Source organism: Elephantulus edwardii, unplaced genomic scaffold, assembly GCF_000299155.1.
Source record: "Elephantulus edwardii isolate Elephantulus edwardi_28Jun2011 unplaced genomic scaffold, EleEdw1.0 scaffold00132, whole genome shotgun sequence".
In the NCBI taxonomy this organism is placed as follows: Eukaryota; Metazoa; Chordata; class Mammalia; order Macroscelidea; family Macroscelididae; genus Elephantulus; species Elephantulus edwardii.
Genome location: NW_006399882.1, coordinates 8,821,561 through 8,847,880, shown reverse-complemented (window position 1 = coordinate 8,847,880; position 26,320 = coordinate 8,821,561). Strand labels below are relative to the sequence as shown.

Here is a 26,320-nt window from a genome sequence, read left to right as displayed (position 1 = left end):
GTGACTGGGGTAATCGGGATGGGTGTGTCAGAGGCGGTGCGTTTGGCGCAGGACAGAGCAGGGTTTAGGGCTGTTGTGCATAGGGTCGCTATGAGTCGGAAACGACTCGACGGCACATAACAACAAACAACAACATGAACAGAGCAAAGAACAAGAACCACATGATCCTATCAATTGATGCAGAAAAGGCCTTTGACAAAATCCAACACCCTTTCCTGATTAAAACACCCAACAAAATAGGACTAGAGCGGAATTTCTTCAACATAGTAAATAGTATATACACAAACCTGAGAGCCAACAATTTTCTCCGTGGAGAGGGATTAAAAGCATTCCCTTTAAGAACAGAAACTAGGAAAGGATACCCACAATATGCTCTTATTCAATATTGTATTGGAAATCTTATTGATAGCAATAACACAAGAGAAGGAAATAAGAGGTATCCAAATTTGCAAAGAAGATGTAAAATTATCTCTCTGTGCAGAAGATATGATAATATACTTAGAAAGCCCTAAATACTTAGCAAGAAAACTACTGGACATAGTTGACCAATTCAGCAAAGTGTCAGGATACAAGATCAACATACAAAAATCAGTTGAAATTCTCTACAGTGACAAAGACAATACAGAGCTGGAGCTAAAAAAATAATACCCTTCACAATAGCTAATCACAAGATTAGATACTTGGGAGTAAATCTAACCAGAAGCACAAAGGGTCTATTCAAAGAAAATTATAAAACATTATTACAAGAAACAAAAAATGAACTGGATAAATGGAAGAAAATTCCTTGCTCTTGCATAGGAAGACTTAATATTGTGAAAATGACAATACAACCGAAGGCACTTAACACATTCAGTGCAATCCCAATACAAATACCAATCCCATTCTTCAATGAGACGGAAAAGGCAATTTCAGGTTTAATTTGGAATGAAAAGAAGCCTCAAATAAGCAAAACACTCCTTTAAAAAAGGCATCTCACTCCCTGATTTCAAATTCTACTACACTGCCGTGGTGGTCAAAATAGTATGATCAGTGACAGACACATAGTTCAATGGAATAGAATTGAGAATTCAGAAATCAGCCCATCTACCCATGGTCAAGTGATTTTTGACAAGGAGTTGAAATCATTTAAGTGAGGAAACTACAGTCTTTTTAACAAATGGTGTTGGCAAAATTGGAAACTATCAGCAGAAAACTCAGGGAAGATCCATACCTCACTCCATACACAAAAACCAACTCAAAGTGGATCATGGATTTAGAACTAAAACCAAGAACTATAAACTTCACTAAAGAAAAGCTTGGAATAACTCTAGAAGTCCTAATCCACAACATAAACAGTCTTCCAATCATCCTGAAAAATCTACAACCAGGAGAATATAAAAGAGATGAATGATGAACAGGACCTTCTAATAATCAAATCCCTATCACATCCAAAAACTTCTCCACCAGGGTAAAAAGGAAAGCCACAGACTGGGAAAAAGTGTTTGGTAATGACATGTCAGACAAGAGAATTTATTAAATACTAGAGCACCACAACAAGATAAAGGTAAACAATCCAATTGAAAAATGGGCACAGAATATGAACAGGCACTTCACCAAAGACATTCAGATGGCACACAAACACATGAAGAAATGTTCAAAATCCCTAGCTCTAAGACAGATGCAAATCAAAACAACTATGAGATATCATCTCACCCCAGTAAGAATAACAAAATTTAACAGAACAGCAAACAAATGCTGGCAAGGTTTCAGAGAAACTGGAACCCTTATTCACTGTTGGTGGCAGTGTAAACTAGTGCAACCACTCTGGAAGGCTGTATGGTGCTTTCTAAAAAAGTTGCAAATAGAATACCCTTTGACCCAGCAGTTCCACTACTGGGGATATACCCCAAAGAAACCATAACCACCACCCAAGCAGATATATGCACACTCATGTTTATTGCAGCTTTGTTCACAATAGCAAAGAGTTGGAAACAACCTAAGTGCCCATAAACAAATGAATGGATTGGGAAGCTGTGGTATATTCACACAATGGAATATGATGCTGCTTTGAAAAACAAGGAACTCATGAAATAGTATATAAAATGGGTGACCCTGAAAGACACTATGCTGAGTGAAATATCTCAGTCACAAAAGGACCAATATTGCATAGTGCCACTGTTGTAAAACAGGACTGACATCGGGGTTGGGGGGAGACTGAGAAAGATGGGATAAGTTATGTATACTGCATTGAAAGAGATGAGGGAGAGAACTGTTTAAAAGGGATATGCGATTAGGTATTATTGTCATGACAGGAGTCCAGAACAAAGGCTGCGTAGCGGACTTGGGGAGAGGGATTGTATAACAATGAAAGAATTTTACTTTTCAAAGAGAAGAGCAAACTGGGGGGAAGGGGTGGGCAGGGAGAAAAGTGAAACAATGAATGAATGTAAATCCAAAGTCTCTGTAAACTTTCATTAAAATGAATCATAATTTTAAAAAGAAGTATGCACTAAAAAATTAAAATAAAATTGTATTTTAAAGGAGGACTTGACTACAGATAATCTACTGCTGTCAAGATTATTCCAACTCTCTCGGGTTTCCAAGCTGTAACTCATGACAGGAGGAAACTGCCCACAGCTGATGGACTTGAACCACCAACCTTTTGATTAACAGCACAACACATAATGAACTGTACCACTAGGACTCCTTTAAAAAAAAAAGAAAGAAAGCCAGGCTGTTAAGGGAAACTTCTGGCTTATGTATGCTAGTCATTTTTTCTAGATCTTTCCTTTCAGTAAAAGTGCCCTGGTGGTCAAGTGATTAGCCCCAAAGCAGGCAATTCAAATCCTCCAGCAGCTTCTTGGCTGCTGAAAGATGAGAAAGATGAGGCAGTTTGTTCCTGTAAAGATTCACAGCCTTATTAATCGTGTCAGGCAGTTCTGTTCTATCCTGTTCTGTTCTGTCCAGGGTTACTGTGAGTTAGAATGGACCTAACAATGGTGAAATTTCCCCTCAGCATAAAAAAATAATGTCTTTCCCCCCATTAACCTTTAATTTTGGCAACACTTGCAGTGGGTTGTTTAAGTCCATTTGGCAAACACTTGAGTGAAGTGCTGGGCCCTCCTTCTCGGTGGCCATGGTCAAAGCAAGATACGGCATGATCCTCCAGAATGTCCGCTGGACGTTACAAGCATGGCATTGAGGTTACGAGGTGGTGAGGCTGGGCACAGCTGTGGAGCCCCAGCTGTGGAGCCTCGGGGGTACCTGCCTGGAGCCCAGGGGCTCCAGCTGTGGAGCCCAGGGGGCCCTTGCTGAGAGGAGGACTTTGGGTTGTAGGATACCTGGTGGCTGCCAAAGCCGCCCTTCCACCTTCCACCCTCGAGGGAAGGAAGGAATCACTGTCTGCCTAACACAGATGGAGCCGTTTCACCAGCTTCTGTTGTCTGTCTCCCTGCTGAAAATGGAAGCCCCTTTGAGTCTTAGGAAAGGGTCACAAAACCCTAGGAAAACTTCAAGAAGCCCAAATAGTACAAGCATTTGCAGCCAGCTGGCAGTCTCCTCCCCTGCGATTCACAACCGCTGAAAACCCGCAGGAGGGTTGGCTGTGATTTGGTTCTGACTCGATGGCGGTGAGAGAGAGAGAATGAACTTATCTCAAGGCTGTCAGAAGAAAATCCTGAAAATCTGCTTCTGTAAAAATTGTTATTGTTATTGTCATTGTGTGTACCATTGAGTCAGAGCCAACCCTCTCGTGGTTTTTCAGGGGCTGTGAATTGCAAGGGAGGAGAGTACCCATCCTTTTCCATGAAACAGCTGGTGAATCTGAACTGCCAGAGCGGCAGCCCCCTGTGGTTAGCAGCACAGCTGCCCACATACTGCACCACCGAGCAGAGTGGTGTTTACAGACGCAGATGGCCATGACTTTCCCCTCAGGGCAACTGGAACTTTTGAACTGCCAACCTTTGGATTAGCAGCTGAGGGCCTGACCACTGCACCACCAGGATTCTTTGCCACAAAGCTTAAACAAAAAAAACCCCACAGTAAAATGTCCCTCCACTGTCATAGAGTCCATCCCGACTCCAGTAGCCCTTGTAGGACAGAGTGGCTCTGCCCTGGGAGCTTCTGGGCCTGGAATCTTTGGTGGGTTTGAACCAGCTCCCTTTCAGTTAATCCACCACACCACCAGAGCTCCTGCTCCACAAAGACCATAATTCTCCCTGGGTCCCCAGAAATCAGGAACTGATGGCAGAAGCATCTGTTGGGGCAACAGTGGCTTGAGGTGGGATTCTTGAGGCCAGGCAGAGGCCCCAGTTCAGTGCCAGCCACTGCGCCTCATGTACAGTCACCACTTGTCAGTCAGTAGAGGTGTGTGTGTCACGAGGATGCGCAACAGGTTTCAGCGATGCTTTCTAACTGAGATAGACCAGGAGGAAAGGTCTGGGGATCTACGTCCTGCACCAGCTGGTTCTCTGGATGACACTGTGAGGTGTTGCATGAGCTGGGAGCGACAGCCCACAGCTGGGAAACCCAGGGGTTTACCGTCTGACCCAAAGGCCTATCTCGGAGGTCCCATCTTTGCCGTATGTTCTCTCCACAGTCCGAGGCTTTCCCTCCGAGAAGGACTTTGAGGATTACATCAAGTATGACAACCGCTCATCCAACGTCCTGGCCGCCCTTGTCTTTGAACACACGTTCAACCACAGCAAGGACCCCCTGCCCCTGGCGGTGAGAACCCCCGTATCGCTGCACTGACTGGCCACCGGGCCCTCGCATCCTCCCCCATCAGTGGATTTGACCTATACAAGCTGCTACTTTTCCAGAAACTTCTGCCCCAGTGAAGACCTGGACTCTCCCCTCTAGATCTAGGGTCACCTTTCTTTTCACTGTTATAAAAGTTTATAGAACAAATTGGCTCTCTGCTCCACAGTTCACACAATGCTCAGTCTGTGGTGTAGCATCGACTGCAGGCCCTACTGTGGAGCAGCACTCTTCCCCTTTCTGCCTTGTGCTTCCCGTTTCCATTCCTCCTGCTGTCCTATCGCTTCCTGCACTCTGGACTTGCTCCCTGGACAGACATGATCTCAAACGGTTGGCTGGTCAAACTTGAGTGTTCCTCCTTGGCATTACTGATCACCTTCTAGGTCTGCCCCTTGTTTGACTGAAAGTTGAATGATAGGAGTGAGTTCACTTCCAGGCTTGTAAGGGTAACTAAAGACCACAGCAGTATACCACTGACTGAGAGGTGAGTGGTTCGAATCCACCAGCTGTCCACAGGGAAAGCCTAGGCACTAAGTCTCCTTCTGTAAAGATGCACAGCCTCTGGACAGCATCGAGGGGCCCATGAGTCCAGATGGAATCAGCAGCAAGGAGTGTGGTTTGGGGTTTGTAGTGTGTGCCTGAGGAGCCCTCCGTTCTGGAAGAGGAGGTGCCATGTGCAGGCCACCATGCACAGGGCCAGATGTACAGAGGTCGAGGAGCAGGTGCTTGGACTTGGAATTTCAGTCATGCATTAACAAGGAGCACTCATGGCCTGTGGTGTGCCGTGGAGCTGGAGCCGACCCATAGCTGACTGTCAAGCAGGTTTTCTGAGGCAGTAAATCACACGAAAAGAGACTGCACATCCTTCTCCTGCAGAGCAACTGGTGGATTTGAACCACATGCCTTAGGGGTAGCAGCACAGCTTCTTACGTCTAGGCCAGCAGCGCTAAGTCTGATGGCTTGGTCAGGGTGTGGTCTGTAACTAGGTGCACTGCTAACCCAAAGGTGGTGCCTGCCAGTCTGGTGGTTCAAACCCACCAGCTGCTCTGCAGGAGAAAGACAGGCAGTCTCCGCTCCTGCGATTTACAGCCTCCCAGAACGCTCTCTGAAGGTCAGCCGTGAATCATTCTAGCTTGACAGCAATGCGTTTGAGTTTTGTTTTGAGTTAACAACAACAAGAAGAAAAGTTGGCAAGCTCTGGTGGCCTAGTGGCAAGAAGCTGCACTGCGGTACCAGAGATGTCGTATCCACCAGATGCTCTGCTGGAGAAGGAGAAACAATCTCCTCCTGTACCAGTCAGATCTGATTTGACGGTACACACACACACACACACACATACACATATACAAAAATAAATAAATAAAGCAAACAAGAAACATTTTTTAAAAAAGGAAGAAGAAAAGTTTTCTACTTCTGGAACATCACGTGGCCTCCCAGACGTAATGCACTTCACCACTGGGCTCTTCTGACAGCCTCCGTGGGCCTCAGAGCAGTGGTTTTGAGGGCCCACCTCACACAGAGCTCACACTGGGAAATGATGAGGGGCTGCTAAGAGCACCCTAGAAATGCCCCCATGGGGCTCCCCATGCCTGGCCCAGCACTGATTTCCAAGCTTTTGTGGGGCCTGGAGGGAGAGTGTGAGGGAGGGCCTTACGCTGGTCCCGCTCTGTTCCCATAGGTGAGGTACCACCTGCGCTTCAGCTACACGCGGAGAAACTACATGTGGACCAAGGCGGGCTCCTTTTTCCTCAAGGAGGCTGAGGGCTGGCACACCACCTCCCTCTTCCCGCTCTTCCCAAACCCAGGCCCCCGGGAACCTGCATCGCCTGACGGTGGAGAACCCGGTAAGACATGGGCCATGGGGTCAGCCACCTGATGCTCACCTGTGGTGCAGGTACAATGCCGTGAGGTCTGGGCTCAGCTGTGGGTGGAGGGGCTCAGGTACGTGAACGGTGAGCTCTGAATGCAAGTGTCAGTGGAACTCAGGAGTGTGAGCCGTGAGCTCTGAGTGCAGGTGTTGGGGGAGCTCAGCTGTGTGTGCTGTGTTCTGAGGTGGCAGCTCTTCTCTAGTTATATCTTGAGTACCTTCCACCCTGAAGGTTTGATTCCTGAGGCTGCATTATACAGCCTCCCAGCACCTGCTTATAAGGTTCGCAACAACCACTTTTTACCAGATGGTTTGCCGTGACCTTCTTCCTAGTCTATCTTTGTCTGGAAGTTCCTTGACAGCCTGTCCACCACCAGTTACCCTGCTTGTATTTGAAATTCCAGTGACAGAACTCCCAGCATCACAGCAACACCCAAGCCACCACAGTGTGACAAACGGTGACCTTGTGAAGACATTTGTTAAGAAATCCTGAAGGTTGTAGAGTTGGAACCAACTCAGGCTGTAAATTACACAGGAGTTGCCCATCTTTCTCCCAAGGAGCAGCTGGTGTATTTGAACCACCAGAAAGGCACCACTTTTGGATTGGCAGAGCAGCCCCCTGTGGACTGTGCCAGCAGCTTGCCCTTGGGGAAAAAAGAGACTCCAACAATTGACAGGATACCAATTGCGATTTGAACAAAGAGATACAGGCCTGGACATGCTCGTGAGTCTATGCCAAGAAATTTGGAAGCTATCTAGCTAACTTGCATGAAGAGATCCACATCTGTGCTATTTTAAAAAAAATTAAAAAGATGACCCAAAGAATGTGGAAATTATCAAATATCATTAACATTACATACAAGTAAAATTTTGCTGAGAATAATTGTAAAATGGTTGTAGTAGCACATCAATAGGGAGCTCTGGTGGCCTAGTGTTAAGAAGCTGCACTATAACCACAAAGGCTCACTGTTCAAATCCACCAGGTGCTCTGCGGGAGAAGGATGGGCAGTTGCCTCTGTGTGGGGTTTTCCTCTGAAAACCCACTGGAAGGTCAGCTGTGGCTCCGTTCTGACTCAACGGCACACAACAACAGCACATCAGTAGGAAACTGCCTGAAGTTCAAGTTGGATTCAGAAAAGGATATGGAATGAGAGATATTGTTGATCTGATATCATTGTTGATATCAGATGGATCTGGATTGAAAGCAGAAAATGAATATCAGAAAGATGTTTACTTTGTTTTACTGTCTTTGTAAAGGCATCTGAGATCAGCTTACACTTGATTGCTAACACAATTTAGAAATGTCCAAACAGTTCACCCAAGATATGATCTTGAATCAATTCCATTGGAATTTCATGATCATCTTAAGAATAGGTTTGAGGCATCGAACACCAATGATAGAAGACCAGATGAGTTGTGGGATGATATCAAGGATGTCTTCCATGAAGAAAGCCAAAGTTCATTACAAAAACAGAGACGAAAGAAAAAAATTGAAATGGATGTCAGAAGAGACTCTAAAGATGGCACTGGAATGTCAGGAAGCCAAATCTAAAGGAAAACATATCAAAGCAAAAGAGCTGAACAGACAGTTTCAAAGAGCATCTCGGGAGGACAAAGTGAAGTATTATAACGGAATGTGCAGAGAGCTGGAATTGGAAAATAAAAAGGAAAGAACTCACTCTGCAGTTCTCAAACTGAAAGAACTGAAAAATAAATTTAGGGCTCGTGTCGCAAGTGTTGAAAAATGCTATGGGCAATGTATAAAATGACCCAGAAAGCATCAAAAGAAAATGGAGAGAATACAGAGTCACTGTAGCAGAAAGACTTGATTGACACTGAAAAATTTCAGGAAGTGCCATATGAACAGGAGCCAATGGTAATGAAAGAGGAAGTGGACACTGCATTGAAGGCTTTGGCAAATAAAAAAAAATTTAAAAAAAAAAACGAGGCCCCAGGAATCGATGGGATACCAATAGACTTGTTTCAGTTATCAGATGCAGCCTTGGATGCACTCACCAGTCTATGCCAGGAAATTTGGAGGACAAATTTGGAGGCTCTGTGGCCAATGAATTGGAAGAGGTCTATGTTTGTTCCTGTTCCCAAGAAAGGTGATCCAACTGAATATGGAAATTATCGAACAATATCATTAGGATCTCATGCTAGAAAAATACTGCTGAAATCATTCAAAAACAGCTGGAACAGCACATAGATAGGGAACTGCCAGAAGTTCAAGCAGGATTTAGAAGAGGCCATGGAACCAGGGATATCATTGCTAATGTAGGATGGATCCTGGGCTGAAAGTAAGAAATGCCAGAAGAATGTCTATCTGTGCTTTATTGACTATGCAAAGGCGTTTGACTGTGTGGATCATGACAGGTTGTGGCTGACATTGAGAAGAATGGGAATCCCAGAGCACTTGATTGTGCTCATGAGGAACCTCTACCTGCACCAGGAGGCTGATGTGCAAATGGAGCAGGGGCGCACTGCATGGTTTGGAATTGGGAAGGGAGTGCATCAGGGATGTATTCTGTCTCCATACATGTTCAATCTATATGCTTAGCAAATTATCCAAGAAGCTGGACTCTGTGAAGAGGACTGTGGCATCAAGATTGGAGGGGGACTCATCAATAACCTGTGTTATGAGGATGACACAACCTTGCTTGCTGAAAGTGAGGAGGATTTGAAGCACTTGTTGCAGAAGATCAAGGAATGTAGCCTTCAGTATGGATTGTGTCTCAGTGTCAAGAAAACAAAGATTCTTACCACTGGACCAATATGCAGTGTCATGATGGATGGAGAGGAGATTAAAACTGTCAACAGCTTCATCTTACTTGGATCCACAATTAACACCCTTGGTATGAGCAGTCAGGAAATAACTACTGGGGAAATAAGCCCTGGGGAAATCTGCAGTTAGGGACCTTTCCAAATTATTGAAGAGAAATGAGGGACCTTTCCAAATGATTGAAGATGTCAGTTTGAGGACTACGGTACGTCTGATTCAGGCCATGGTCTTTCCGATTACTACCTATGCATCCAAGACCTGGACAGTAAATAAGGATGACAGAAAAAGAATTGATGCCTTTCAGCTGTGGTGTTGGAGTAGAGCACTGAACATCCCATGGACAGCCAAGAGAACAAAAAAAAATAAGTCTGTTTGGAGATGGTGCAGAAAGAGTGCTCTTTGGAGGCAAGAATCATGAGGCTTCACCTCACATACTTTGGACATAATGCTGGGAAGTGCTATTCCTTGGAGAGGGACATGATGTTGGGAAGGGTGGAGGGTTGGCGAAGGAGAGGAAGACCCTCAATCAGGTACATTGATAGGTGTCTGCTGCAGTGGGCTCTTGTGTGTCAGGAAGTGTGAGGATGGCGCAGGACAGGACTGGTTTTATCTTTTGTTCATAGGGTTGCTGAAGCCGTACTCGACTCACTAGCACCTGACAATAGCAACAAAGGCATCTGACTGTGTGAATTATGATACGTTTTTTATAAGATTGATAAGAGTAGAAATTTTTTTAAAAAAAAACATTAAAAATTCCAGAACACTCCACTGGGCTCATGCAGAACCTATACATGGACGAAGATGCAGCCATTCAAACAGAACAAAGGTGTACTGCATGACTTAAAGTCTGGAAAGAAATGTGTCAGGGTTGTACCTTTTATATTCAGTCTGTTTTGCAAGGAAATAATCAGAGAAGCTGGAGTATATGAAAAAAAGAGACTTCAGGATTGAAAGGAAATTCGTTAATAACCTGCAATATGCAGATGACGATCTTGCTTGCTGATAATGGAGAAAGCTTGAAGCACGTAATGATGAGGGTCAAAGACTGCAGTCTTCAGCGTGGATTACACTTCATCATAAAGAAAAAAAATCCTGCTTTCCTCCATTTTGGGGGTCTGAGCCCGGTTACCTTCGTGTACCGTCCTCATCTCCTGAGCCTAAGGAGCCTCATCTCTAACTGTGAAGTGGAAGGCACTCTGGTGACACAGTTACTTTGGGGAACTAGGGTTTCCTACCATCAGGACTTAGGACGACTGGTTGGTGCTGAACAGAGCTCAAGTTAATATATCAAACGGTTTTGAGAACTCCTCAAGACAAAAGCGAAAGTTGATATATCAACATAAAGATGTACTCCAAAGGCCGTGGCAAAGGTGTTAAAACGGGAATGGTGTCACCTGCGGGGACCACCCAGTCTGGTGGCATCCATGTTGTTGCCATTTACCAATGTAACGGTCCCACTCATGACTATGTAGTTATGACAAAGAGGGAATACCTCATCAATGTGGCTAACATGCAAGATGTCAAGAGGTTGATTAATTTCACATTTAATTATGCTGTAGTTAAGGCAGTCATTGATCACTGGCCTTTAAAAGTGATTTATGAACAGAAGAGACCCAAAGTTTGCATACACTATAAAGGAAGTAGAGTCATATTCTCTGAGGAATGTTCATTCATATTGACAAGCAAGTTGAAAATGTTTTCTGAAGACTTTTTAGGAGGAGGGACAGAAAATACAGTAGTGAATGTCCCACACTTTTTAAGGGCTATACAGAGTCAGACTCTCCAGAATACAGGGGACATACCTGACTTTAATACCTTGAGAGCCATTTATGATTCCACTGTGGAAGCCATGGCCAAAGGTGTACACAAAACCATTAGCTTTCAAAAAGAGAAACACTTAATGATGTTCCACATGACTGGTAGTAGCTTTGATGGCTCTGTCCTAAACATCCAGAATGCTGTCTTTGATGGAAAATTCCCACATGAAGACCTCCAAATGGGGGCACAAAATGTGAGCAACAATGGCAGTGCTCCAGTGGTAAAGTTCAACTTTAAGCAAAGGTCCTATGAAATCTTTAAGAGGAGAAGAGTGCGCTGCTTTCACGATGATATCTTGGAGTGTGCAAAATACTTCTTGAGCTTCTATGCTTATTCCAGCCTTAGAATTTATTTACTCTCTAAGGACATGGCTTTATACAGTGCCTTTGCCCAATCCTTCTTTGAGACAATGACTACTGATTTCGTAAGTGGTATCATGAAGCTAGTAGAGAAAACTCTGATATATGCCAACTTTGGCATGAGTGAGATTTGTGAAGTTACACGAGGGACTGAATACATAATTGGCCCTAAAGTCTGGAAGGTACTGAGAGATTTTTTAGATGGAAATGTGCTTGATAAGATGCTTGACTCTAATGAGGTAATACTATTCGGAGGGACTGTAAATGCCATTTTTACCATTACACAAAAAGTGGAAAATGGGAAAACTATCTATCTTGCTCTGGGGGGGTTATGACTCCCATCATCAAGACAACACTTGGTAGAATGAATCAATTCCAGTTATTTACTGGGTATTTCGCCTATGAGGCATGTGTCTCACTGCAAACAAAGAGAGGTAACACGGTTTTAACTGCAAGTAACAGTCCAGTGAATACCTGCAGAGACCTTGTTAACCGTGACACTTCCCAAATGGAATTAGCTGTCAGCTCAGACAACTCAAACATACCCACCACCAGGGGTAGAACAGATGATGAGGACCTGGTGGTGGAAAATACAGAACAATCTAGAAGGGATACAGAGACTAGAAGCACTGAGGAATCTTCCCTCTCAGGTGCCAGTGTAGCAGCAGCTGGCTATCATCTGTTTGGGAGAGGAGATGAAGGTCAGTTTGATATAGGAGGTGTCAATCCAGCTCAAGAAGAGTATCAGGACTTTGTAAGATGGCTCAAGAGTAGACAGATGGTGGAAGAAGATGCACTCGAGCAAGCAGAATTTGGGGAGTAGTCTTCACAGAGAAGACTCTGTGCTTAGAACAGCCTAGATTTAGTATTGATTTAAGTAGTCACTCTTAGATAATTTTCCTCATTTCTATACCTTGTATCCTGTTTCTATTTCAATTTTTTAGTCTTTGTAGTATCGGCATGTATTAAGAATGATTCAGAACATAAATTATAGAGGTTCATTTAGTACCTATGATGTTTATTTAGTACTTGTGAGTTTATAAACTTGAGCACACGAACACCTGATGCTATGTATGAAGAAGATACATGTGAGATGAGAAGAAGCATTTAAAAAGCCTTAAAATCCTTTCTGTGTCCAAATTGCCATTTGAGATTTTATATCTTCTCATTGTATGTTGTTGAACAAAAGTAGTCTGGTTTTTGTTCAGGCACTGATTTTTCATCTGCATATGTAAACTCATCTCTTTGTTTAATAGCGATAAAAGATACTGTTGTAAGGGTAATTTATCAATGATTCTTGTAGAATGTGTGATTGGCAGACAATAAATACTTCTTAGTGCTCAAAAAAAAAAGAAAAAAATCCTTACAACTGAACCATACGCAACATCATGACAAATGGAGTAAAGATTGAAATTGTCAAGGATTTCCTTGAATCCGCAGGCTACAACCTAGCATCAAGGAATCAGATGGCATATAGCACTGGACAACTTTTTTCAAAGATCTCTTTCATGTGTTAAAAGACAAAGATGTCACTTTAAAGACTGAGGTTCACCTGACCCAAGCTGTGATATTTTCAGTTGCTTCACGTACATGTGACAGCTGGACAATCAATGAGGAAGACTAAAGAATTGATGTCTTTGGTTGTTGGTTAGGAGTATTGACCCATTGCAATGCAATTTGTTTATTCAGTAGGTATCGAGGAATAAACAAATCTGTCTTGGAAGAAATGCAGCCAGCATGCTCCTGAGAAGCCAGGATGATAACACATACTTTGAGCATGTGACCAGGAGAGGCTAGTCCCTGTAGAAGGACATCATGCTTGGTAAAGTAGAGGGTCAGCAAAGACTAGGAAGGCCGTGGTGAGCTGGATGGATACAGAGGCCGCAACAGTGGCTTAAACACAGCAGAGACTAGAAGGATGGTGAGGGATGTGCCGGCTTCCATTCTGTCATATGTGGGGTCAGTGTGAGTTGAAACCAAATCAGTGACCACTAAGAACAAGGATGTGATCAGCAGACATTAGAATAGGGAAATTATCTTTATCTTGGATTACTTGACGGGGCCTAATGTGGTACCAAAACTGGGGTGGGGGACCAAAACAAAAGCCCAACTGGGGCCATCAAGTTGATTCTGACTCATCTTGACCCTCCAGGACAGAGTAGAACCACCCCATAGAGTTCCAAAGGCTTCACTCTTCCCATCAGACAACTGTACTCTTCCCATAATCAGACAGCTGCATCTCCCCTTTGAGTGATTGATGGGTATGAACCACTGAGCCAGAAACCCACTGCCACCGGGTCTATTCCCATTCACAGTGTCCCTCTGAGGCTGTAACTCTCTGGGAAGAGATTGCCTTGCCCTTCTCCTGCAGAGCTGCTGGTGGATTGAAACCACTAACCCTTCTGTTCACAGCCCAGTACATCACAGACCACGTCAACAGGACTCTTACATGGCAGAACCAATCTCTTACTCTTCTTTTCTTCTGGAGTGTATTTCTAGCTTGGTGGTAGTGGTGGTTATTATTATTGTTGTTATTATTATTATTATATCTTTGAAAATAATTTCATTAAACTGGTTTAAGACAGCAGAGTCTTCCAAGGTGGTATTGCATAACTGCCCCAGCACAGCGGCGTGTTCCTGAGAGCACTGCCACTCTTCTCATTCGCTTTCACTGCATCTGCCTGCAGTGCTTTTACCTGCCTCCCCCAGAGCCACTAAACATCCAGGAATGTCACCTACAGTCACAGGACTGGCATTCAGAGAAGTTACCCTGGTGCCTCACGAGTCCCTTTCTCCAGGAGTCTGGGGTCCATGCAGCTTTTTGAGCAAACAGCACTCTGCCATGTGATCTTTCAGGAAGAATGTCCTTGCTTTCCCATGCAGGGTATATCCGAGAAGGCTTCCTGGCCGTGCAGCATGCCGTGGACAGAGCCATCATGCGCTACCACACCAATGCCTCCGCACACCAGCTGTTGGAGAAGATCACCGTGGTAGCCAAGCGGTTCCCCTTCCCACCATTCATCTCTGATCCCTTCCTCGTCGCCATCCAGTATCAGCTCCCCCTGCTGCTCATGCTGAGCTTCACCTACACCTCACTCAGCATCATCCGGGCTGTCGTGCGGGAGAAGGAGCAAAAACTTAAGGTAACATAACCCTGCTGCACCTCCAGCAAGCTCTCCATCTTAAGTTGGATTCTCCAGAGAAGCAAAGCCGTGTGTGTGTGTGTGTGTGTGTGTGTGTGTGTGTGTGTGTGTGTGTGTGTGGAGATTGAGATTTCCCTCAAAGAAGTGGCTCATTGTTTGTAGAGACTACAAATCCTAGGTTTGTGGGTCAGACCTGAGGAAGCTGATGAGTCCAAGGCCAATAGGCAAGGCAGCAGTCTGCTGATTTCAGAGGCTGACCATTCCTATGCCAGCAGGTAAGGCTGTTCAAGTCCAAAAGAACCAGAGCTAGCAAACTAGATGTGGAACCCAGATCAGAAGAACACTAGTTGTGTTGAAGAGTCCATATTGATAATCAGTGCAGACCACACCCCAGAGAAGACTCCACTTACACCTGATCAGACTGCCACCAGAGAGAGGGTCCTGCATGCCACCTAACCTCCTATCAGACCAGGCTTGCTCACATCTCCGATCTCACCATGGGGATGCCATCATCATGCAACAGACATCATTAACATCCTAGAAGTTAGAATTTACAAAACAAACGTACAGATTTACAAGGCATTAGACTCAGAGCCACAGCAACACGAGGCCTGCACTGTCACACTGTCTTCCAGACTTCTCCCTTCCTCATTTTTAAGCTGTTGTTGTTCTTCTTGTTGAAACCAGCGAGTTGATTCTCTCGCACAGCAACCCCAGGTGACAGGTTAGAACTGCCATCTTTAGCACAGTGGTTCCGTATTTGTCACCTAACCAAAAGATCAGTGGTTCAAACACACCAGCCACTCCGGGGGGGGGGGGGGGGAAGATGTAGCCATCTGCTTCTGTGAATATTTACCGCCTAGGAAACTCTATGGGGCAGTTCTGCTCTGCCTTGCAGGGTTGCTGTGAGTCACAATTAACTCAGTAGCCAAAAACTAAAACCAAACCAAGTCAAATCCGGCTCATGATGACCCACCATCAAGCGTCCACAGCTGTAAATCTTTACAGAAGGAGATAGCTCTTCTTTCCCCCAGAGACCTGCTGGTGGATTCGAACAGGCTCCTTGACACAGTGACAGTGCAGTTTGATTCTAGGAGGATCCCTGGTGGCATTAGACTGCTAATCAGAAGATCAGTGGTTGAAACCCACCAACTGCTCATTAGGAGGAAGACAAAGAAGTGTTTCTTTGAAGACTTACAGCCTTGGAGCCCCCACAGCGCAGCTCTCCTCTCTCCAGAGTCCCTGTGAGTCAGGACCCATTGGTGGCTATGCATTGGCTTTTCCAAGTCTAATCTTCATGAGAGTAGACCACCAGGGTTTTAATCTTCATGAGAGTAGACCACCAGTATTTTCTCCATTGGCAGCACCACCTGGGTGGATTTGAACCACCAGCCTTGCTGTTAGCAGCTGAACCATTGTACTACCAGGGCTCCATTGAACCACCAGCCTTGCTGTTAGCAGCTTAACCATTGTACTACCAGGGCTCCATTGAACTCTTTTACAACCCACTGAGTTGTAGAAATCAGCCAGTGAAAATGATTCCTGATCAAGAAATTAAAGGCAAACCAGCTGTGTGTGTCAGGGAGAACACAAGTGGTTCTTGGCTAGATTGTTCCCTAGTCTGCGCACAATGTGTCTTTCAGGAATTCCTTATTCTCTGTTTCTATCCCAAACCTAGACCAAACTGCTCTGACTAACAGCAGTAGAAACTCCAAGTCTTTACAAGAGGAGACCGCCCATCTTCCTCCCTCAGAGCTGTTAGTGGATTCAAACTGCTCACCTTTTAGTTAGCAGACCAGTGCTTTGACACCATGCTCATATCCATCCAGGCCCTCTAGGTCCTCTAACATCATACTCGTTCCCTCATCTTTTGAAGACATTTTTATTACTTGGGTGGAACTTTTACAGACCCAGTTGATTTTTCATTCAACCATTTGTACACATTCTGTTTCCTGACACTGCAGCCCCAGAGTGTAGGGGCACCCTGCCCACGTCCTCCTGCTGTATCCCCGCAGTGTAAGGGCACCCTGCCCACATTCTCCTGCTGCAGTCCCACAGTGTAGGGGCACCTTGCCCATGTCTTTCTGGTGTCCCCATTTCCATGCACTCTTTACTTTTGCCTCTTCATTCCTTCTTTGCTTTCTCCCTGGGCAAATGCTGCTCTTTTGTTTTGTTTTGGGGTTTTTTGCATGAAAGTTTACAATTCATACTGGTTTTTCATTTAATCATAAACCTTTTGTTTTGTAACATTAATTACAGTTGATTAGCTAATTAATTACAGTGCCTGATCAGCCCCTTATATTGCCTTTCCCTTCATGCAGTTAATCTGTTTATTAACTTTTCTCCCTGCTTCTTGTTCTTTTTTTATTATTATTAATTTCAATGAACATCTACAGAGATTTTGGACTTGCTTCTTCCTTCTAATCCTTGGTAACCATCCAAACTTGAGTCTGTGTGTGCAATCTGGTACAACTGATTGTTCCGAGGAGTCGAGCCAGTGCCTCCCCAGCGTTACCGTTCATTTTATAGGCCTGTAAATTGTCCTATTTGACAGGGAGGAAGAGCCACCAGGGGCAGAGGCTGATTCAGCTCCCTTTATTCTTTAAGGAGTTAAATAACATCTTTGGCACGTATTCCCAACAGACACCAACAAGAATGTTCTAGCAAGGCTCCGCTGTAGGAACATCACGCTGTGAGCTCAGAGCAAGGCGGCCCTGAAGGTTCTCCTCCACCCGGCTGGTGCTATGTGGGCAGTTTGCTGGGACTGACAGACAGTCCCACCAGGGTGCCCCCCAATCCAGCCTGGCAGAGGCATCACGCCTGACTGGCCCACTGTCCCTGCCCCTGTGTGATCACACAGACACTGTGGGCAGTGAATGCAGGAACTCCTGTGAGCTGTGACAGGCACGCTGTCTTAGTTCTCTAGTGCTGATATAACAGATACCACAGTGGATGGATTTTTTACCAAGCAGCAGTGTATTCTCTCATGGTTTAGGGGACCAGAAGTCCGTCTGTCTATCGAGTCTGGGGGAAGGTTGTTTCCTTCCACACCTGTGGCTGTTCGTTGGGGGACGCCATGTGTCTTCCCTTCCTCCGCGTCAAGGACTTCCTAATGCAGGGACTCAAGCCCAGAAGGTCACACCCCCTCCTGGCGAGTCTTTCTCTGGTGGTACCGAGGACCCCCTCTTGGCTCACTTTGCTTCCCTTTGGTGAAATACAAGATGGCATTGGCCAGAACCCGGGGAAACCTCCCCTTTTTACATCAGTCCAGAGCTGCAGTGGGATTAAGGGGGGCTGCATTCCCCCCTTACTCCTCCTGTAGCTGTTGGATTTGTGGGGTCGGGGGATTTCTCTGTGGTCTCCACCCAGCACGGTTATGTGCATGTGTCTGGACACACGGCTGAGTCCCTGTGCCCGTCTCCCAGGAGCACATGTGCATGATGGGGCTGAGCCGCTGGCTGCACTGGACCGCCTGGTTCCTCGTCTCCTTCCTGCTGCTGCTCGTCGCCAGTGCCTTCATGACCCTGCTCCTCTGCATCAGGGCAAGTGTCCGGCTCCGCCTCTGGGGGTGTGGGCCACGCCTGAGGGGGCAGTGTCTGCAGAGAGCTGGGGCGGGGGGCTCCCTCGGCTCCCTCCCCTGGCTCCTCCACGTGGCCCCCTGGTCCCTCCGCGGCAGCTGACCTGCCCGTTGTCCGCAGGTGAAGAAGAACGTGGCGGTGCTCACCAACAGCGACCCGTCCCTGGTGCTGGTTTTCCTGCTGTGCTTCGCCGCCGCCTCCATCTCCTTCAGCTTCATGGTCAGCACTTTCTTCAGCAAAGGTCAGTCGTCTCCCTCCACCACCACCACCACCCCACCCCACCCCGCCCTCCAGCACTCTTGGTCGAGAAAACGGGGCCGCCCCACGTGAACTGTGTGTGACCAAGGAAGTCCGCACGCAACAGACCAAGTGTCTGCTGAGGATGGCAGGAGTTGACCCTCATGTCTGGAGTGCATGTCTGAATTCAGGGAGGAGGCGTGAGGGAGGATCCTGCCTTGTTTCTCCCGCTCCTGTGGTCTTGGTGTCCTGGGCTTGTAGCCACATCCCTCCAGTCGCCACCTCTGCCATCACACAACTCTCTCCCCTCTGGGCCCCGTCTTTCATGTGGACTCTGGTCATATTGGTTCAGCACCCAGTCTGCTCTAGTGTGATGTGTGTGAGGTGCCATTCATGTCTGTTCTGATGCATAGTGATATGAGTGACAGAGTAGAACTGTACCACGGGGCTTCATAGGCCATCATCTTTTCAGGAAGGACCCCAGTGACATTTGTGTTGTATGTTGGGCTGCTGACCAAGAGGTCAGTGGATCAAATCCACCAGCCAACCTGAAGAACGATGAGGCATTCTCCTCTCGAAGATTCACAGGCTGAGAAATCCAGCAGAGGGTTGCCACTGAGCCGTTGGTGCGGTCAGACGGTCAGCCTTTCCATCCATAGCCAAGTGTTTAACCACTGTACCACCAGGGCATGGGCTGACTCTTAACACTTTCCAAGGCCCTCTTCCACACCCATGGGTCACAGGAGTTAGGATTCAACATATAGTGCTACCAAAAACCAAATCCACTACCATCAAGCCAGTTCCAGCTCTCAGCAACCCTGCAGGATGGAGCAGAGCTGCCCTAGAGAGTTTGCAAGCTGCAAACTTTACACAGCAGATCTTTCCCACATGAAGCAGCTGGTGGGTTCAAAGCACCAACCTTTTGTGTAGCAGCCAGTGCCATATCTTCAAGGGGATACAGTCTTAACTAATCACTAGGGGTTAGAGAACATGGAAGTAGAAAAACTCTTAGAATTTGAGCTGAAGGAATAGAGAAGAATGGAGGCAGGACTGGCTGATGTCTCATCCTCCTGGTCACCACCATGCTTCCAGGCCACTCCACACCCGACTGACTGTCCCGTCACTAGATTAGACAGTCCTGAGGGTGGGTCGTCCTGTGCCCCCCTGTCTCCCTCTCTCCTGGAACAGTGCATGGCACAAAATCAGTGCTCAGGGCCAGGGGTTTTGTCAAATGACCAAATGAACATGCAAGGTCTAGCAGGCCAGGAGAGATACAGGTCATGAAGCAGGGAACTCAGGAGTTCAGGGTTAGCAACATCAGATGAGCAATGTCAGAGAGGCAGTTGGACATACAGCAAAGGGGTCCCCAACACTGGGAAAATGGTGAAGCCCCAGCTGGGCATGAGGGGAAAAGGGCTGGGGCTGAGCCTGGAGCCCCTCTCTCTGTCATTGGTACTGGTGCCTCATGACACTAGAAGGCTCAGGGCAGGTCGTCCAAGGGTGGCCCTCTGTATCACAGACAGAGCCTGGGCTCCCCCACTGACCCCTCTGTCCACCTGCAGCCAACATGGCGGCAGCCATCGGCGGATTTCTCTACTTCTTCACCTACATCCCGTACTTCTTCGTGGCGCCTCGTTACAATTGGATGACCCTCAGCCAGAAGCTCTTCTCCTGCCTCCTCTCCAACGTGGCCATGGCCATGGGCGCCCAGCTCATAGGGAAATTTGAAGCCAAAGGTGAATGCTTTCCTCTTGATTACCACTGTTTTGTTTCTTTAACTTGTGCACTCTTGCTTATTCTTAACTTTTTATTGTGATCTGTGTGAAAATGAGAGGCATTTGCTTTTCCATTGGCCGTCCCTATACGTTTTATAACACTAGTTACAGTACCTACAGTGTAACTTCACCCTTCCTGCTTCCTCCCTGTGACTCTAGTTTCCATTCACCCTCTGCCTGACCCACTTCAACCATCTGAGCTTCCTTCTGGATCAGCGCAGCCCTTTTGATCTCGTCTGGTTGATTGTTCTCAGGAATGAGTTTCTCCCTGGTGACATTGTTCACATTGCCTTTCATTTTACTGAAAGCTGAGTCACAAGAGTTATGTCTGAAATACTTCATTTTGCAACGAAAGAGTTCTATTCAGCACACTTTGGTCCAGAGTCAGCTGTCCTCCAAGTTGAGTGTGTGGTTGTGGGTGCTGACATGTATTTGAGGGATGCTGCTGGCAGAGTGGTTAAGAGCTCAGCTACTAAACAAAAAGGTTGACAGTTTGAGCCCACTAGCCCCTCCCGGGAGGAAGAGGAGACCACCTGCTGGCACAGGCATTGTAAGCCTTGGAAATGGCATAGAAGCTGTTCCACCTGCCTCCGGATCACTGAGGCCCAGCCCCAGCCCTGTTCTCTGCCTCCTCTCCAACGCCCTGTGCTGCCGACCCAGAGGCATGCAGTTCAGATCAGCCTGGTTAGAATCCACCCGCTGCTCCGTGGGAGGATGCTGTGCAGTCTCCTCCTCTATTGCATTTACAACCTCTGAAAGCACCTGGGGAGGGTCAGATCTGAGTCAGTTCTGACTCAACGCTTCCTGACAACATAAGGTGATCTGTAAAACCAGGGAGGAACACATTCCTTATGACAGCCAACCATCTGTGATCAAAAGAACAGTATTTACCCAGGGAGAAAGCCCAGAAGGCAGGAAGAAAGAAGGGGAAAGGATGGATGGAAATGAGAAACATAGGGAGAAGGAAGGGAAAGTGTTGTTCCATAGTGGAGATGGCAAAAGAGTCACAACACATGTGTATGAATCATAGAGCAGAAAACTAGTTTGTTCTGGAAACTTTTACCCAAATTACATAAGACTTGAAACATGGAAGCTTGTTAGGAAGTCAAATGGGTGAGCTGCTGGCTGCCTGGTGGTGGAGTCCCTGTGTGCTGCACTCGTGAGCACCATCTGGGGCCGGGCCTCATGCTACCACCTCCCACTTGTCTTCCAGGCACAGGCCTGCAGTGGCACGACCTCCTGAGTCCAGTCAACGTGGACGACGACTTCTCCTTCGGGCAGGTGCTAGGCATGCTGCTGCTGGACGCTGTCCTCTACGGCCTGGTGGCCTGGTACATGGAGGCTGTCTGCCCAGGCCAGTTTGGTGTGCCCCAGCCCTGGTACTTCTTCATTTTGGTGAGTTCTGATGTCATAGCTCTTCCCATTGACAACCCAGGGGTGTGGGTGCCAGAACTCACTCTTGGGGCTACACAAGCCTGGCACAGACAGCCCAGGGAGTGGATCCCTCCAGGGGCCCTATGGTGATGGCTCATCACCTCTAGAAAGCGAAGTAGGCTGTCTTAACACCCTCATTCACGTCATATGTGAATGGTGACAATGATGAGAGAGGCCAAAGGAGCTTGCCCCTCCGCCACATCCTGGAAGAACTCATTCTCCCTGTCCATCCACCTCAGGGAGGGGCATTGTGGGGGCAGGGGAGGACACACACCCCTGCCCTGTCCAGCCACCCTGGCAAGAGGTGCCTTATGGACAGGAGGAGGACATACACACCTGCCTTGTCCAGCCACCCCAGCAAGAGGTGCCCTAGGGACAGGAGGAGGACATACACACCTGCCCTGTCCAGCCACCCCAGCAAGAGGTGCCCTAGGGACAGGAGGAGGACATACACACCTGCCCTGTCCAGCCACTCTAGGAGGGATGCCCTGGGAGCAGGGGGAGCACACACACTCCTGCCCTTGGAGGAGCTGCACTGACTAGTAAGCCACAAACACCACAAAGTGCGGGCAGACAGCCGGACAGGAGAGAACTGGCTCCTAGAGCAGCCTGTCCAGCAAACACACCAGAGAAAGGCCTTGCATGCAGCTCCCATAGACGACTGCCTGGGAAGCCCTGGGGGGGGGGGACAGTCCTACTGTCACAGGTGGGTGTCAGGAGTTGGAATCAACTCCCCAGAAGCAAGAGGGTCACAGCAAAGTGCCACTGTGTCCTCTGGACGTTGGGCTGCGCTGTGCACTCACTGACTTGATAATGAGTGCATGTCTTCTGTAATTAGAAAACCCAGCCAGATGTTTCCCAAGTGACAGGAGACGGGAAAGTGCGATGAGATGAGGCAGCCAGTGTAATGATATCATCCCATCATCACACGATGCCTCCCATGACATAATCAAATATCAGCCAGTCAGATGGAAGGGGTTTTGTATAGGATACAGCACCCTTATTGAGGTCACAGCCCTGATGTGGAGAAAGGGAGGTTTCCTCGGGGTGTGACTTCACCCCTTTATCTTATAAGAAATATAGGAATCACACAGAGAAGGGGGCATTTCAGTGGTGCCAAAAAAGAATAGCTAGGAGCAGGTTATGTCCTTTGGACCCAGGGAAGCTGAGCTGAGAACCTCCTAGACTCGGGGGAAGGTTGGTGCCAAGAAACATGGAGGTCTCCCAGGAGCGCTAGGCCCACAGATGCTAAGATGAGACAAGGACCTTCCCCTACAGCTGACAGGAAAACCCTTTCCCTACTGAATAGCAATGATGTCAGTCTGAAGACTAAGGTGCACCTGATACAGACCATGGTCTTTGCCATTACTTGCTATGCATCAGAGAGCCAGACAATGACTAGGGATGACAGAAGGAGAATTAATGCCTTTGAGCTGTGGTGCTGGAAAAGAGTATTGAATATACCATGGACTTCTAAGAGAACAAACAGGTTTGTCCTGGAGAGGGTGAAACCAGGCTGCTCCTTGAAGGCAAGGATTCTGAAGCTTTGTCTGACATACTTTGGACATGTTGCAAGGAGGGACCAGTCCTTGGAGAGGACCATCATGCTTGGGAGGGTAAAAGGACAGCAAAGGAGAGGAAGATCCTTGATGAGATGGATTGATTCAGTGACTGGGGCAATCAGGGTAGGTGTGTCAGAGACAATAAGATTGGCACAGGATAGAGCAGGATTTAGGGCTGTTGTCCACAGGGTTGCTATGAGTCACAGGCAACTAAACGGCACTTAACAACAAGAAGAAGATTAGTACCCTGAATTGTGACTTCAAGCCCCTTATAAGGCCTGTGAGAGAATGTCTGTGTTTGTTGAAGCCATCCACTTGAGGTCTCACTGTTACAGCAGCAAGGACTGACGGGCCCCTGGGCCTTGAGCTCCCCACGAAGCAGCAGGGGCAGGGAGCCGAGCAGGAACTCAGCCTCACAGCTCCAAGGCCACGCTCTTCATCTGCTCAGGACTCCAGCTCGTCACCGTTTGGGGGATCCCCAGCCAGCTAAACAGATATGAAATGGCAGTTTAGACCCCCGTCTTGTTCCATTGTAGCCTTCATACTGGTGCGGGAGCCCGAGGACCCTCCTGGGGAAGGAGGACGAAGATGAAGACCCAGAGAAAGCCCTCCGATCAGAGTTCTTTGAGACCGAGCCCGAAGACCTGGTGACCGGGATCAAGATCAAGCATTTGTCGAAGGTACCGCCCACCAGGAAAGACAGACAGGGGCTAGGACCAAGGCCCTGGCCCTGGGGAGTGCACCCCAAGCTGGAGAGGGTCCTTCTGCTCTCCAAACTCCCTCTGGAGACAGATAACCCAGCACCTACACCCCAGACTCCAGACACACCTCTCTTTGGCTGACTCTGCTCCCTACAGCTTTCCAGTCACTGCTAATTGCTGGGTACCACCTGTGGTCCCATGGCCTCTGACCTCCTGCAGACATGGAGGGAGGCTTAGAGCACAGAGGGGCAGCCCAAAGCAGCGCTGGCACACACCCAGCGCCCTTCATCCAGCCCAGCCTGGCCCAGCTCTCACCACCTGAATGCTGGGCTGTGTGGGGAGGGAAGGAGGATCCAAGGGAGAGGCATGGAGCACAGAGTGCAGAGGGAGGAATCGTGCACCCTTCACCAAGCCTGGCCCGGCCAGCCCACACCACCTGGACACTGGTCTGTGTGGGGAGAGAAGGAGGGTCCAAGAGTGAGGCATGGAGCACAGAGGGAGGAGTCCAGTGAGATGGGCTTCCCACAGGTATTCAAAGTTGGAGATAAGGGGAAGGCAGCCGTGAGGGACCTGAACCTGAACTTGTATGAGGGGCAGATCACAGTCCTGCTGGGCCACAATGGAGCCGGGAAGACCACCACCTTGTCTATGCTCACAGGTGAGTCAGGTGCTGGGAAAACACTGCCCTGTCTGTGCTTACAGAGGGACCACTGCCACAGCCTGTGCTCACAGGGAATCTGATGTGACAGAGAACCCATCCCTTCCATACTCACGGATGATCCTGGCACTGGGATACTGCTTCCCTGTCCCTGCTCTCAGCCCAGTCCCCCTGCCTTCCCTGTGCTTGCAGACATCCACAGGCCACCTCTCCATTATGGCCACGGTTTCCTCTGTGGTGGTCTCCAGGGTCTCTGTGGCCTGGGGACTCTGGGAAGGAGAGCTGTGCTCTCCCACCTGGTAGCACCCTCCAGCTAGATCACCACCCCTTGGCCCCTTAAATGCCAGGTAGAACCAATGGGCCAGGTAGAACCTTAGGTCACACACAAGCTGGTCCACACCACACTGACCACATCACCCAGACCAGCACAGAGCCCGTATTCCCACAGAGCCTGCCCTGGGCATGGAGCCTGCCCCACTGGCCCCTCTTTGTCTGTAAGCCCCTCAGCAGCCAGCCGAGATGCAGCAAGGACAGGCTCCAGACAGCTCCAGAAGCGAGGCTCCTCACCTCATGCCCAAGCTGGGCTGAGAGCGTGCCTTCTGCTAACCCCAGATGCAGGCCTCATGCCAGGAGTGGAGGTCGCCAGCACCCAGTGGAGGCCACAGACCAACATGACCACAGCCCTTTCAGACCAGATTTGAACTTCAGCATTCTCTTTTTGTCCCTAGGTCTCTTCCCCCCTACAAGTGGACGAGCGTACATCAGTGGGTATGAGATTTCACAGGACATGGCTCAGATCCGGAAGAGCCTGGGCCTGTGCCCCCAGCATGATGTCTTATTTGACGACCTGACAGTGGCAGAACACCTGTACTTCTATGCCCAGGTGAGCTGGGGAGGGGGGTTCAGGTTCTTCACCAGGTACCGTTCAGCTGTTGTTCTGTTGCTTATACTGTAGACTTTCTGAGGCATCATGTGCACTCTCAGCCTCCCCTAAAATGCCCTGCAAACCTCCACACCGTGTAGTCTGTTAATACTAACTACTCTTCATACGCTGAATAACACTTGCGTTCCTGGGATAAATCCCACTTAGTCATAATAGGTATAATTTTTTTAAGATGCTACTGCATGTACTTTGGAATTTCCCCCCTCTATCCTTTTAAGTTATTATTTGAGTGAAAGTTTACAAGGCAAATTGGTTTTCCATTCAACCATTCAAATGCATTTTGTTTAGTAACATTCATTACAATGCCCACAGTGTAGCAGCTCTTCCCATTTCCTCCCTGTGATTCAGCACTCTTCCCATTTCCTCCCTGTGATTCTCATTTACATTTATCCTCTGCCCTGCCCCTTCTTGCCCTTATCCTTGGACAAATGCTACTCTTGACCTTATATGATTGGTTACTGTAAGGAGTGCTATATTTTAAGGAGCTCTGGTGGCAGGAAAATTAGACATTGTTAAGAAAGAAATGGAACGCATAAATATTGACATATTAGGCATTGGAGAGATGAGATGGACCAGCATGGGGCATTTTGAGTCAGACAATCATATATATATTACTCTGGAGATGAAAAGGCGAGGAAAAATGGAGTTGCTTTCATAGTTAAAAAAGTAATTTCTAGATCCGTCTTGAAGTACAACATTGTGAGTGACAGGATAATATCCATACGC

At 47.7% G+C, this 26,320-nt stretch overlaps 1 protein-coding gene across 1 annotated transcript in view; it reads left to right on the top strand.

The window, feature by feature from the left end:
* The window catches only part of ABCA3 (ATP-binding cassette, sub-family A (ABC1), member 3), a 55,096-nt gene that overhangs the window by 10,520 nt on the left and 18,256 nt on the right, over positions 1-26,320 (top strand). The window contains exons 3-12 of the mRNA XM_006893885.1: positions 4,577-4,704; positions 6,416-6,581; positions 14,447-14,706; positions 18,132-18,248; positions 18,405-18,525; positions 20,084-20,257; positions 21,510-21,691; positions 23,829-23,972; positions 24,522-24,651; positions 25,380-25,534. Coding sequence (XP_006893947.1) covers positions 4,577-4,704; positions 6,416-6,581; positions 14,447-14,706; positions 18,132-18,248; positions 18,405-18,525; positions 20,084-20,257; positions 21,510-21,691; positions 23,829-23,972; positions 24,522-24,651; positions 25,380-25,534 — 1,577 coding nt within the window. The remainder of the gene's footprint in view (positions 1-4,576; positions 4,705-6,415; positions 6,582-14,446; positions 14,707-18,131; positions 18,249-18,404; positions 18,526-20,083; positions 20,258-21,509; positions 21,692-23,828; positions 23,973-24,521; positions 24,652-25,379; positions 25,535-26,320) is intronic.